We start from the raw sequence: 14,429 nt of genomic DNA, 5'->3' as shown, positions 1-14,429 counted from the left end.
GCACAATCACACGCAAGCTAGCACCGGAACGCACGAGTAAGTTCTAGAAATGTCAGACACCGAACACGAAACCTCGAACACCAAAAAGCGTGTTTAACTATGTACTACCAGTGTGGTGTGTGTGACATGGCTGAGCATAGTGGAGGTGCGAATCGCCTGATCCTTCACAACTACAGGTTGAACAGGAAATAGAAATCCGTATGGATGATGATGACTCACTATCTAATCATGCTCGATTATCCAATTCTGATTCTCAAAATATGGCCTGATCGAATGAGCAAAACCGCTCTGATTTAACTCCTCTTGTTGTACAAGAAACGTATAAACGTACACACTTTGGCCCATATATTGTATATGTGGAATCCACCACTCCACAAAATATTGGTCATTTGCACCCGATGGCTTTGGGGCGCAAATTTCATTAAAATAATTTAAGTGCGAAATCCTTTTCCAATCCGAAAAGGACGTAGGTAACCGACTTCACATTGAATTCTCATATGCTGTACAAGCCAGTGACTTCTTAAATAATCCTATTCTAACTACCGTACTCTTAAAGCTAAAGCCTTTATACCAAGTTCAAATATCTAGCGTGTGGGTATCATCCGTGATGTTGAAAAAACAATTACAGGCTCCGAGATCCTAAAAAACTTAAAATCAACGATCTCGGTCAAATCCGTACAACGCCTCAATCGTCGTGTAACAAGACAAGGTAGTACAGAATGTATACCCATGGGCTTCATAAAAGTGGTGTTTCGTGGACAGTCGCTACCTCAATATGTTTCCTTATACAGTGTTTATATGGAAGTTGAACCGATTACTGATGCTCCTATGGTATGCCGGAAGTGTCAAATATATGGCCACAGAGACAAGAACTGTCGAGCAAATATCCATTTTACTGATGACTGTACAGGAACATTCATTAAATGCGTTCATTGTCAAGGCTCCCATATAATTGGTACTGCAGCATGTCCCGAACAACATCAGCTACAGATTAAGAAAATCATGAGCACTGAGAATATATCTTTCAGTGAAGCTATGTCTAAGCTTCAACCCCAAGGTTATTCTCCTGAGCAACATCAGCAACACTTTCCTCCTCTACCTAGGGCTACATCTCCTGCGCCCGTAGAACAACCAACAAAACGCAAATTTACTCAAATTTGTTACTCATCAAACTAGGCCTGTACGTGCCCCAGGCTATAAACACGATGGTTATTTAAATTTAATCCGTGCCCCTCCCCACCACACCAGTTTCTCAATCCCTTTCTCTGCCGTCCACCTCCCATTCAACAGCCCCATCTGTACCTCCCGCTTTCGGAGCTCGCAATGTATCAGAGAGTGTGTCACACCCACCTTTCTTAGACAGGGCCGATTGTATAAACCTTTTGATCTTAGATCAGAGACGAAATTGATCCAAGTTCAGGCAAAACTCGTACATTTGTATTGTATAAACGTTATTCTGAGATCAAATTGCACTGAACTACGATCAACTTTGCCTGGAGAAATTTCTCCGATCAAATTCTTTGATCGAAGTTCATGGAGTTGTTTTCTGCTTGAGATACAAGAACAGCGGATCGTTAATAAAATATTACCTGTGTTTTTTACGATAAATGGTAAAAAAATACACTGAAGTCTAACCTCATGCATTGCTAGCTATAGTTGTCCGTATATAGGCAATATTACGCTTCTTTTATTATTGCAGTTTAATGTAATAATTCTGTAACATAATCTCGATACAAGACCAGCTGACTGTTAATAAAATATTACCTGTGTTTTTACGATAAATATTAAAAAAACACTGAAGTCTAACCTCATACATTGCTAGATATAGTTGTTCGTATATAGCCAATATTAAGCTTCTTTTATTACTGCAGTGTAATGTAATAATTTTGTAACATAACCTCGATAAATTGGTTACGTTATTATCTTATCTCGTTCGTATTTTACAGATGTCTGATTACTCTGATTTCTCGGATATATCTTCCGTTGATGAAAATGATGAATTTCGTCGGGCTCCCCGTGTCTTCTGTGAAAGAGGAAATCCAATGGAAGAATTAAGTGACAAGAAATTTAAACTGAGGTATCGCTTGGGAAAAGATACCGTGGAACAGCTAGAACTCAGGTTGCGTGATAATCTAGTTAAACCTACCAAGAGAAACAAACCTTTGTCTCCAATGCACATGTTGTTACTAACTTTGAGATTCTTTGCCACGGGAAGTTTTCAGTTAGTCGTTGGTGATTTACTGCATGTAGATGCAGCGACAGTCTACAGAGCCATTCATCGCGTATCTAATCTTATAGCTGCACTGAAACACGAGTTCATCAAAATGCCTTCCGAACAAATTGACGTGAGGAAAACCATGCGTGATTTTTTTGATGCAAAACACTTTCCTGGTGTTATAGGCGCTATAGATTGAACCCACATACCTATAATATCTCCTGGGGGCGATAATGCAGAAGTTTATAGGAATCGTCATGGGTGGCTTTCATTAATTGTTCAAGTTATTTGTGATGCTAGGCTCAGGTCCCTAAATATCGTAGCAAGATGGCCAGGATCTGCTCACGATAGCAATAGTTTCATTAATTCACGACTGCATGCTCAGTTCGAAACAGGCGACTTTCCAGAAGGCATACTCCTGGGAGACAATGGCTATCAGTGTTGTCGTTACCTGCTGACTCCAGTACTTCATGCCCAAACAGCTGCAGAGCGAGCGTATAATCGAGCCAATAAAGCAACCAGGTCAGCAATAGAAAGAACATTCGGGGTTGTGAAAAGACGGTTCCCTTGTCTCAGTATGGGGCTAAGAGTGAAGTTAGCTCGTGTTCCAGTAATCATAGTTGCAGCATTCGTCTTGCACAATATCGCTGTAAATGCAGTAGATGAGGTCCCTGAGTGAGATGAGGCTGTGTTCGCTGCAAGAAGAGCATTCGAAGAAATTCCCGTACCTGCTGCAAATGACGTTCATGGAAGAGAAAACACTGCTATAAGGGCAGCAATTATTAATAATGTATTTAGGTAACAATATTTACAAAAAATTTACAGTTGGCTATTACGAAAAGTGGTTCAAACTAAATTATACGAACAGTTTATCTGCAACAAAAATAGCAAAAAACATAATGTACTTTATAACTATATGCGTCTAATAACGCCACTGTACTATGCAATTAAGCCCAGTTTTCCTTATTGTCCAGGCCTAACTTTCTCCTTTTCATTAAAATATCCATTTTTTAATTTCTAGCCGCATACCTATAATATCTCCTGGAGGTGATAACGCAGAAGTTTGTAGGAATCGTCATGAGTGGTTTTCGATAAATGTTCAAGTGGGCTTCAGATGGGCTTTGCGAGCCAGTGATGCTAAATCTGGACGTGGCTTATGAGCGGCTTGCGAGCACCAATAGAAGATATTAAATTTTTCCAGGGGAGGGACTTGAACAAAGACCTCACTGCTGATAGACTCGGCTCTCCCCTGTGAGTGGGGGCGGTAGAATAACACCCGCGGTATCCTCTGCCTGTCACAAGAGGTGACTAAAAAGGAGCCCCAGGGGCTCTAAACTTAGCGAACGTGGGTGGACGACACGGGACCCTTAGCTGAGTCCTGGCATTGCTTCCACTTTTGTCAGGCTCCTCACTTTCATCTATTCTATGCGACCTCCCTTGATCAACCCTTTTTCTTTTCCAACCCCAACGGTATTAGGGTTGCTAATCCTAGGGAGTCTTTCATTTCACGCCTTTCGTGGCCCTTTTTTTCTTTGGCTGACATCTTCATTTTTTGAAGTGCCGCATCCCTCCCATTTTTTCTCTCTCTGGTTAGTGTTATATAGAGGATGGTTGCCTAGTTGTACCTCCTCTTAAAACAATAATCGCCACCACTCGGCCCATAGTAAGCACGCTACGGTACTACGGTGGCATTGGCTAAAACCCACGGTGTGATAAGGTTTAATGCTCATTTTTCAGCATGGCTCTCAAGCCCAACCAAGCCACGTCCAGATTTAGCAACAACGCCTCGTATAGCCCATTTGAATTCGTCTGCTCAGCGATCCTGATTGGCTAATTGAGCAGCAGATAAAATGACAATGGCACGAGATATCGACATAAGAGTGAAGTTAGCGTTTCACGTTGTTTCTGACCTCCTGTACATATTTTGATTTGTTGCTTGTTCATTCTAGCAGTTCATTACAAAATATAATTTGATTCACCAGGCAGGTACAAGGTCAAAAGAAGTATGAAATAATTGCTGCAGATATATTTATACTTAATATGTGGGTACATTACACTTTGTTACAAAACAACTCAACATCAAAATATAAACTTATCATTACATTCACGTAAACCAATCATCTAGAGCGCACAACATGAACAGATAGACTATTGCACACAGAACACACATTACATCCATGTTTTCTATGTCAGCAAGAAACAAACAGAGCTTTCGTTTGATGAAGCAAACACTGTTTTTTTCACTGATTGTAATATTTAGAATCTGAGTCGTGGAGGAAGGATTGTTTGAATCAGCACATTCATTAGGAAATAACTTGTGGGACAGAGATTTTGAATGAAGGACTACCGGTACAACATAAATTGTTTTTATTTATTTATTTATTTATTTATTTATTGATAAATAGGGTTCCAGAGAGCAAGAGCTCTGTCAAGAGGAACAATACATAGATAATCACAACAATGGCAGATTAACGCATAAGGTCTAAACGTGAAAGAGTAATTATAGTGGTTTTACATATACCTTAAGTATCACAATTTACCCAATGGATAGGATTATATTAAGTGGATTATTATCAGAGTAACAAGACAGGAGGAACAACTTTTTGACTTTTAAGATTTGGAAATGGAAATATCAGAGAAATAACTGTTACACATTTATAGTGCCTAACAGGTATTTCTTTAGCTTATTACGAAATGGCACAGTTTTAGAGATGATTGCTATGTTGTCAGGAATGCTGTTATATTCAGATATTAGTAGGCCTAAGTGTTGCACTCCCTTAGTGCCAAACCTTGTTGTATAATTTTGATGAACATGTAATTTATTTTTTTGCCTTGTCTTATATGAATGGATGTCAGTGACTTTAGGAAATTCAGAGTTGGTGAACATTTTATTATTCAAGACTTTATGGATAAGAAGTGATGCATTTAATGAGATTAATTTCTTAAGAGGTAATATATTTGTTTCAGAGTACATTTTATTTCGAGAATATAGTTGATGAAATCCATACATAAATCTAATAACTCTGTTTTGTAAGACCTCCAAAGTATTTAAGTTATTTTGGGTTGCTTTGCCCCAAATGAAACACAAGTAAGAAAGTCGAGATTGTATCATTGTGAAATAAATTAGACGAAGAGTGTCAATTGTTAGTAGGTACTTAATCTTGCCAATGATACCAACCAAGACAGAGAATTTATTTTTTACATTTAATATATGCGGTGTCCAGGAGAGGGCGCTATCAATTATTAGTCCAAGATATTTAACTTCTTTAACCCATTGCAACTTCGTAGTGCCAAATAATATATTTGTAGTTGCATTTAGGTCATTTTGTGATTTATCGAACATCATACAGACAGTTTTCGAGTAATTGGCTGTTAGAAGATTTGTTCTCAGCCATTCATCTAAGATATGACAGTCATGCTGGATATCTGCAACTATTTCTCTTCAGAATTTGATGAATAGAAAGTGAAGTATCATCTGCCAAAAGTGATATTTTACCCTTAAAAGAACACAGGGCTACGTCATTAATATATATGAGAAACAAAATTGGACCCAATATGGAACCTTGTGGTACACCAAAGCAGATCTTTTGCAGTTCGCTTTTATTCATGCCAATATGAACATATTGTTGTCGATTTGAAAAGAAATCCTTAAACCAGAGCAGCGAGGGACCTCTCACACCTGCCTTTTCCAGTTTGTATATCATAAGTTCATGGTTAACAGTATCAAAAGCCTTTTTTAAGTCAATAAACAACCCAGCAGTCTTGTAACCTTTATGCATATAATTTTGAAGCTCAATTATAATGTCCATTAAGGCAGGATTTACCCCAGCCCTTTCTCTGAAGCCATATTGAAATCTGGAAAAATAATTGCATTTTTCGAGGTAACTAATAAGCCTAAGGAACCACTCTAGAGATCTTTAACGAATCAGGGACAATGCCTTTTGCCAAAGAACAGTTGATAAATTCAGATATTGGACCAGAGAGTGCTCGATTACAGATTTTGAGAAGTTTACTGGAAATACCATCACTAGCAACTGAGCGAGCATGTTTGAGAGAATTGATTATTGCAGACACTTCTTCTGGAGAACATGGTTCTAGGAAAAGGGAATTAGGATGATTATTGATTGTAGCAGTATGTTCAGGATGTGGAACAATATTTGAAGATAGTGTGGCAGGGATTGAGATAAAATGATTATTCAGGGCATTGCAAATGTCACTTTTATCTTCAAAACATTCATTCCCTAGCTTGATACGTGCAATATTGATTGTTGATTTTGAAGGTTTACCAAGAACTTCATTTATGAGTTGCCAGGTATGTTTAGTATTGTGTAGATTGTTTTTAAATTGATTATCATAGTACGACTTCTTGAGAGTCCTTTTCAGGGTTGTAACTCTATTGCAGTAACTTTTATATTCTTCTTTAATTATACTGTTGTGTGGGTGTTTTCTCAATTTACTGTAGAGAAGTGCTTTATGCCTGCAGAGCGATGCAAGTTCTGGTGTGCACCATGCATTCAGAATGGTGTTTGCATTTTGATGATGAAATTTTCTAACTGTTGATGCATAGTCAAGACCACTTTGAATGTATCTGGTTAAAGCATCATATGAAGCATTTATGTCCCCACCATCTACCCACTGGAATTGGTGTTGCTCAAAATATGATCTAGCCCTTTCATAATCTAAATGTTTATATGAGCATCGTTTTGGCTCACTGGGAGTAGGCCTATAAATAGATGTTTTTGAAATATCTAAACTAAAGAGCAAGAGATTATGGTCACTCATATCATCAATTATGTTATCTACAGACCAGTTATTAAGTTTTATGCTGCATAGAAAGTGGTCGATTAATGAATTGTTCGAACTCAGTCTGGTAGGGTATATTGTGTTACAGTTTTTAAGGCTATAGCTCTGCATGAACGATTTATATTCATTAGTTAATACTGCATTTGAGAGTCTTTTGACTATTCCCCACCCTAATCGAGTATAGCATGTCAGCAATGTTTTCCTCCCTAAATAATTTAACTTCAAATACTTACAGATTATGTGTTTGCTTCATTAAACATCGTAACAGTATCTGGTAAGAAAAATACTACACTCCCTACATCTAATGGAAGCTTGCTAGAGTTTTAGTTGTTATAGTTATCTTATAGTACCTAAATATTCTTTTCAATTTTTCTTTTTTTTTCACAGTTCAAAAAATATTCTTCATCGGTAAACATTGTCATCATGACATACAGCATCTATTTGATACACAGAAAATTACTATACACCACTCATCTAGCTATGACAGCACCAGCACAAAGGGGTTTTGCACACAAGTCATGTTAGAAATGTATTGTCATTCCTTAGTATAACAAGGGTTGGGTACTGACAGTAAGACAGGCCCTTTGAGCAATACAGGACTGAGAATGACACCTTCTAATTTCTCTCCTCACATCCAGCAAGAAGTGGCAGTAGGGAATGACAGGACTAAGGTAATGAATTATTATCAAGTAATAATAATGAATGCTATGAAAAGACAAACTTGTTGGTATGTTCGCATTGCACTCTTGTATAATATTTTCACATTGAAATAATTTGTAATTCTGTAGATTAGTGCAATTAAACAAATTTTATAAGCATATTACATTTCGAAACATGATAGCTGCAGTCGCTTAAGTGCGGCCAGTATCCAGTATTTGGGAGATAGTGGGTTCAAACACCACTGTCGGCAGCCCTGAAGATGGTTTTCCGTGGTTTCCCATTTTCACACCAGCAAAATGCTGGGGCTGTACCTTAACTAAGGCCATGGACGCTTCCTTCCCATTCCTAGCCCTTTCCTATCCCATCGTCGCCATAAGCCTATCTGTGTCGGTGCGAGGTATTTTGAACTTCATGTTCTACTGCTCGTTCATAACCATTTAACTCTGGAGCGTACCACTCAATTGCTGTGGAGTAACGTGCAGGTTTGTGATGTCATGTGGCATAGAGTGTTCGCATGTGATTCCACACTAATCCAAACGTAATTATGCTAACAATAATGATGATTTATCATTTAAATAAACAGGTTTACAGTATTTACATTTTACTTTGGAGTGCAAATGACTCAAAAATGTATTAATGTTATGTAACTAGCGCATAATATCTACGTTATGTTAGTATTTCTTAATACATAAAACAGGTTGTCCAAAAGATCATAGACATAGTAGATACTTTGTACTTGTCGAGGGTGCAAGATTTAAGGTGTGTCAACCACATTCTCATGCTATGAGGGCAATACTAATTTTTACTTTTCGTTAGAAACATGGAAGATACAGGATTGAGGGTTATTTACATATTATCTCTAATATATTCTGTACAACTGTTGTTTTGTACATTGATGACAGCACCTGTTAAAACTAGTGACATAAAACTCTGTTTCTACATATGCACATCTTAACAAACCATTCCTACTTGTTCCAGTACAGTTTGATACTGAGCTGTGAAGGACTTCAACTGTGCCACAAAAAGTAATGTTTATAGGAGAATCAGTGCTTCTCATATATAAAATATGCACTTACATGCGATGAGGTTAATAATTATTAAAATATAGTACTCATGTGTATACTACTACGTATTTAGTCATTTACACAGTGGTTAAAAATAAAATCAAGTTAGTTATTTACGGAATGTAACTTACTTTCTCAGACAGGCTTGTTTTGTCTCATATACTGCTAACTGCTCTTTCTATCGTTATCCTTCCACTGATGTGTATTACAAGGACATTTATTTTGTTTTCTCCAACCTAATGAAATTACTGTCTCTCTTAAGCCCCACCCCGTGGGAGGTGGACGATGACATGAAGTAAGGGATTGCCTGTAGGGGTGATGTACAGCGGAATCTGTGTGTGCCCTATGACCACAATGGTGGCTGTGAAGGCCCTACAGGAACTCTGAAAAGTGAAGGCTAACAGGGCTCTGGTGAAGTCCTCAATGGCAGATGCGGCGGAAAAGGACACCTTTGGAATGGCAAAGCTGGAAGATGAGGCAGCCCTCTTTCCGTGGGGTTTAAAGAAACAAGGGGAAACTCTGCCTTGTGGTGAAAAGGGAGACAACCCCTACAGAAAACAGCAAGCTTGGAGGCTCAAGTGGCAGCCCCACCACCAAACTCGTGTTGTTGCGGGCTAATAACTTGCACAGCCTTAAATATAGATTATTAAAGAAACCGAAGTGAAACACAACCAGGAAGTTACCTCCAAGATGTATGAATATAACTGCTAAAGCTATTTTGTTCTCAGCTACGTCAAACCATCTTTCCATCCTAGGAATCCGAGAAGCTAGCTATCCAAACTTCCAAAAAGCTGAGAGCAAAAAAAAAAAATACTGGCTGGCTGAGGGTAGTCAGATCAGCTGAATACATACTGTTCGAACATGAGGCGCTGGGTAGAATCAGACTGTCCACCTAGGACTACCAGGTGAAGAGAGAGAAAGAATCCAAGAAACCAAATAAGAACAGCCTGCAGCTTTGTGAAGGGAGCAGGTATATCTAGGGGGGAATGAAGGAAAAACATGGTAGCAAAAAATCTTAAGTGGTCGACGCTAATTAGGAACTAATAGTTAGAGGCCCCATGAAGAAAAGAAGAAGAGGAGGGAAGTCGGATATCCGCTTTTCCTTCACTTTTGTTCGCTGCAAGAAAAGCATATGAAGAAAGTCCAGTACATGCTGCAAACAACGTTCATGAAAGAGAGAAAAATGCTATGAGGATAGCAATTATTAATAGTGTAATATTTATGAAAGTATAAAGTTGAGCTATTGTGAAAAGTGCATAAAACAGTTGTATGACTAACCTAATAATTGCAATAATTTATCTACAACAACAAAAAAAGTAAATTTAAATAAAGAAGCTTAAAAAAGTATTTATTTTACAATACTTGCCCTATTAATATCAGTGTACTATTTAAACTCAGTCTTCCTTGTCCAGGCCTAATTTTGTTTTTATCTCTAAAATTTCTAACTGTTTCAATTCTTTATCGAGGTTTAAGGTCTCCATTTTCACCCTATGTTCAGCTTATATACATTCCATTTTCTACCTATGCTAACTTTCAAAACATTCCAATCTTCTTTCATAAAACACTTTCTTCATGTCAAGTACACAGTCCCCAGTCTTCTTTCTCTTCGGCGACCTTGACTTTGTGACTTCAGTAGCTGTTTTTGAGGTGGAAGCAAGAGCAGTGTGAAGATCATCTTGTAGGCCTATTGATTTGGAATCAGAAACCTGAAATAGAAGAAACAAAGATGTGTAGGCCTATTGCTTGCCAACAAATTTAACATATGTTAAAGGGACTAATGTAAGTTTTCTTCACTTACTTCTTCAATACAGGTACTTTCTACAACCTCAGTATGGGCTGGTATATCTTCCAACAGTATGATATGTTCCATCTCCTGCGCTGCAATAGCTTGCGACTCATCTGAGGTAGTGACGGAAATAAACTCATTACCGCCGTGCAACTCTGAAACAAAACAGCAAAGGACTATACAGACACACCTCATCAACAGGAACTTTCTTTGAAAAGTAACAGCAAAATTATTTCGGTTTAAAAGGCAGGCGATACAAATATTTAGGTCTCTATAAGATAGCATCTTACACAGTGAAATGCAGCTCCCCTGACATAACCTCAGGATGAAAACTGGCATCGTCATCGTATGGAGTGGCAAGGGGAAAAAATTGCGCCTGCAGGGCAGCAATCAATTTTTGTCCCGTCTCATCCACGGTTGGTTTATTAAAATAACCACCTCCTGTCTTGTTCAGTTGAATCTTAAAAAAATGCATTAGGTTAATAGTTGGGTTGTTTTTGATAACAAAATAACATTTCCATAATATATTTTATAACTTACCTTTTTACGGGCAAATGCTTTCTTCGTTCTCTTTTTTATATTCTCGTAACACAACTTTAATGTTTGCCAAGACCGATTAGGCCGATGTATGTTACGAGAATTGAAATCTGTTGCAACATTTTTCCATGCATCCTGTTTTTGCGCGGATGTTATCGCATCCGTCATTTTCGACTCTATAATGTCTTTATATTTATCCAATACAATTTCTACTAGGAAAGCCGTATCCTCCTTGGAAAAAATAGGCGGATGGTCCTTTTTCTGCTTAATTTCGGACATAACTTTCTTCTTTTCACCACAGCACACGTGAATACGAAGGAAAACAGTGCCAAAATGCGCGCGGCGACCAGCGATATTCAGCTGTTTCTGCGCTGTTGCCAAGTGCTCACATATGAACTGGGATCAGAATTGAACTTCGACTAGTTGATCTTAGGTCTGTGTTATACAACACGACACCGGTCTGATCATAGATCATTTTCCGAACTTAGATCAAAACTGATCTCCAGTCAGTGATGTTTATACTATCGGCCCTATTAGACAACATCCAACACCAACGTCTCCATATACAAAATATCACCAATAAACTTATACAACTTATGGGATATAAACACCATGTGTCCCATGTTCTTCACAAACTAAGAGACTGTACGGTATATAGTACGTTCTCCTTTTATGATCACTCTCACACAATGGAACAACCGGAACGTCCTACCATGAACTAAAATTACTTATTCAACAAACATACCCTCAGGTTATATCTCTACAAGAAACATGTTTTTTTGCCTGGTCATCATTTTTATGTTCAAGGTTAGACTACCGACCGATATGATGGACGAGGATATGGAGGCGTGGCACTCCTCGTTCAAAACAATATGTCATATCAACCAGTACAAATTACTAATCAAATCCCTTCATCCTTTATCGCAATATATACATTATCAATATCTATTGTCCACCGGATATTTATATTTCAGCAAGGCAACGGTCGAACTATTTCTCTCAATTTGATCATGTATCGGAGATAATACTCCTCGGTGATATAAATTGTCACCATACGGTGTGGGGTTGTGACTCAGACACGTCAAAAGGTACCCATCTCCTAGATGCGACGTACCATCATAATCTCATAATACTTAACGATTGCTCTCCTACAAGGTTGACCCCCTCCCCCTGGCTCCCCTCCCAGTGCAGTTGATCTCACCCTCTGTCGTAGTTCTATGGCACCGCTCATAACATGGCATACCTTAGTCAATACATTTACAAGTGATCATTTTCCGATAATTATTTCGTATGGCCTAAGTAGACCGAACCCATCCCTGACTGCCACCAGAAATATTAGTAATGTACATTCGCTTAAAAATTTTGACGCAACAATCTTCCGTCAATTTATAGAGACTGACCTTCATTTAATACCATCTAATATGTTAACATATGATTCACTCCTTCATATCTTATTTCACTCTATCAATTTATATCACCACTTTAAGGTAATTAATACCCCTCAAACACGGCAACCTTGTCGTTTGCAATGGTAGGATGAGGAATGCCTCCAAATTATTCAAAAGCGTAAAAGATAATTTCAACTTTATCGAAAAAACTTATTTTACTTTTATTTGTTATTTATTTATTATTTATTTTTATTTTATTTTACTTTACTTTAAAAATCATATTGCTTATTCCAGACCAGCTTTTAATGTCAAGCGACGAGAAGCGTGGAAAAATGTTCTTTCATCACTAACAATATCCACCCCTGTAACACAACTCTGGAATCTCCCAGCATGCAGTATTTGCAACAATACCGTTTACTGTGCTCGCGCAGTTTCTTATTTCACTTACACTCGACTATGTAATACCCAACGAGCTAGAAAGAGGACTATAGAGTGGCTAACATGGCTGCTACAGTGCTCTGGGTGGTGCCAAGGCGAAATAGCGACTCCATAGTTTAGTAGTTTAAGCGCCATTCATATAATTTCTCCGCATACGGTACGATACTTCTAATAGATTAGATCGAAGAAAATATGCTCTCTACGTGTGTGGCATGCAATTGCATAAATTGTAGAGAAAACACGAAGAATAAATATCATATTTTAGATAAGATTCTTTTTTTACTAAAGTACACAGTTTTGGGCGATTAGCAGAATTACGTTGCCTGTGTAGCACAAACCAGCACGTGTACATTAGGCCTACTTTTATTTTCTTGTATTTGGTATTTGAAGGTGCTCAGATAGGTTACCTTTGTGTCAGTAGATTTACCGGCCCGTAAGGGAAATCCACCAGGGCAAATCTCCGGCACTTCAGCTTCTCCGAAAACCGTACTAAGTAGTCGGTAGGACGAAAAACCAATACCACTATTTATTATTACATTGTATCCTACAGAGCACATTTCCCCAGCATTTTGAAAATAAATATAAAGTGAACAACGATGTTACAAGACGCCTGCTGTCCAACGCCACACCTACAATATTTAGAATTTCCTAGTCACCTCATCCCCTTTGCCAACGATACGGAGTAATATGAGGACTTTCAGTCCTACATCACCACTACTACTGAGCGAGTTGGCTACGTGGTTCGCGGTATATAGCTCTTAGCTTGCATTCGGGATATAGTCAGTTCTAATCCCACTGCTGACAGCACTGATAGCTGGTTTTCCGTGGTTCCCATTTTCACATCAGGCAAATACGGGGGCTGCTGTGCCTTAATGCCACTGACACTTCCTTCGCAGTCCTAGCCTTTTCCTATCCCATCGTAGCTATAAGGCGTGTCTGAGTGGGTGCTACATAAGGCAAATAAAAAATCGGCGTTACCATAATCTTCTTCCAAAGATAATCGAAGTGAATTATTCAGGAAAGTTATGTGATTTAAGATCATTATCACAAAAAGAACTGTTCTCTTTTTTAGCAATTATTTCAAATTGTTTATCCTACAAATTCTTGTTCTTATTTTATTATTATTATTATTATTATTATTATTATTATTATTATTATTATTATTATTAAGGGATACTTTATTACACCATTGTTCACTTCAAACCTTGTACCCCACGGCTCTAGAATACTTATTTTTCGTAAATTATTATTAGTTTTACGCCCTACTAACTACTTTTTCGGATAAGCCGATGTGCCGGAATGTTGTCCCGCAGGAGTTCTGAGGGATTTGAGCACCTAAATACTATCGTACTGAGCCAGGATCTAACCTGCCAAGTTGTTTAGTGTCCGGCTTCTTGGCTGAATGATCAGCATGCTGGCCTTTGGTTCAGAGGGCACCAGATTCGACCGGGTTGAGCATTTTAACCGGGTAGTCGACAGTTAATTCCTCTGGATCCGGGACTGGATAACCTTCTACATCTACACACAACAGAACATTC

General features: G+C 38.2%; 1 protein-coding gene across 1 annotated transcript in view; it reads right to left on the bottom strand.

Moving 5' to 3' along the window:
• Positions 1 to 426, bottom strand: part of LOC136858684 (ATP-binding cassette sub-family C member 5) — a 299,980-nt gene extending 299,554 nt beyond the window's left edge. Inside the window, exon 1 of the mRNA XM_067138409.2 lies at positions 220 to 426. Coding sequence (XP_066994510.2) covers positions 220 to 230 — 11 coding nt within the window. The 5' untranslated portion in view covers positions 231 to 426. The remainder of the gene's footprint in view (positions 1 to 219) is intronic.
• Between the last annotated feature and the right edge of the window lie 14,003 nt (positions 427 to 14,429).

Source organism: Anabrus simplex, chromosome 1 (genome assembly GCF_040414725.1).
Source record: "Anabrus simplex isolate iqAnaSimp1 chromosome 1, ASM4041472v1, whole genome shotgun sequence".
Classification (NCBI taxonomy): Eukaryota; Metazoa; Arthropoda; class Insecta; order Orthoptera; family Tettigoniidae; genus Anabrus; species Anabrus simplex.
This window is presented reverse-complemented; position numbering and strand designations above follow the sequence as displayed.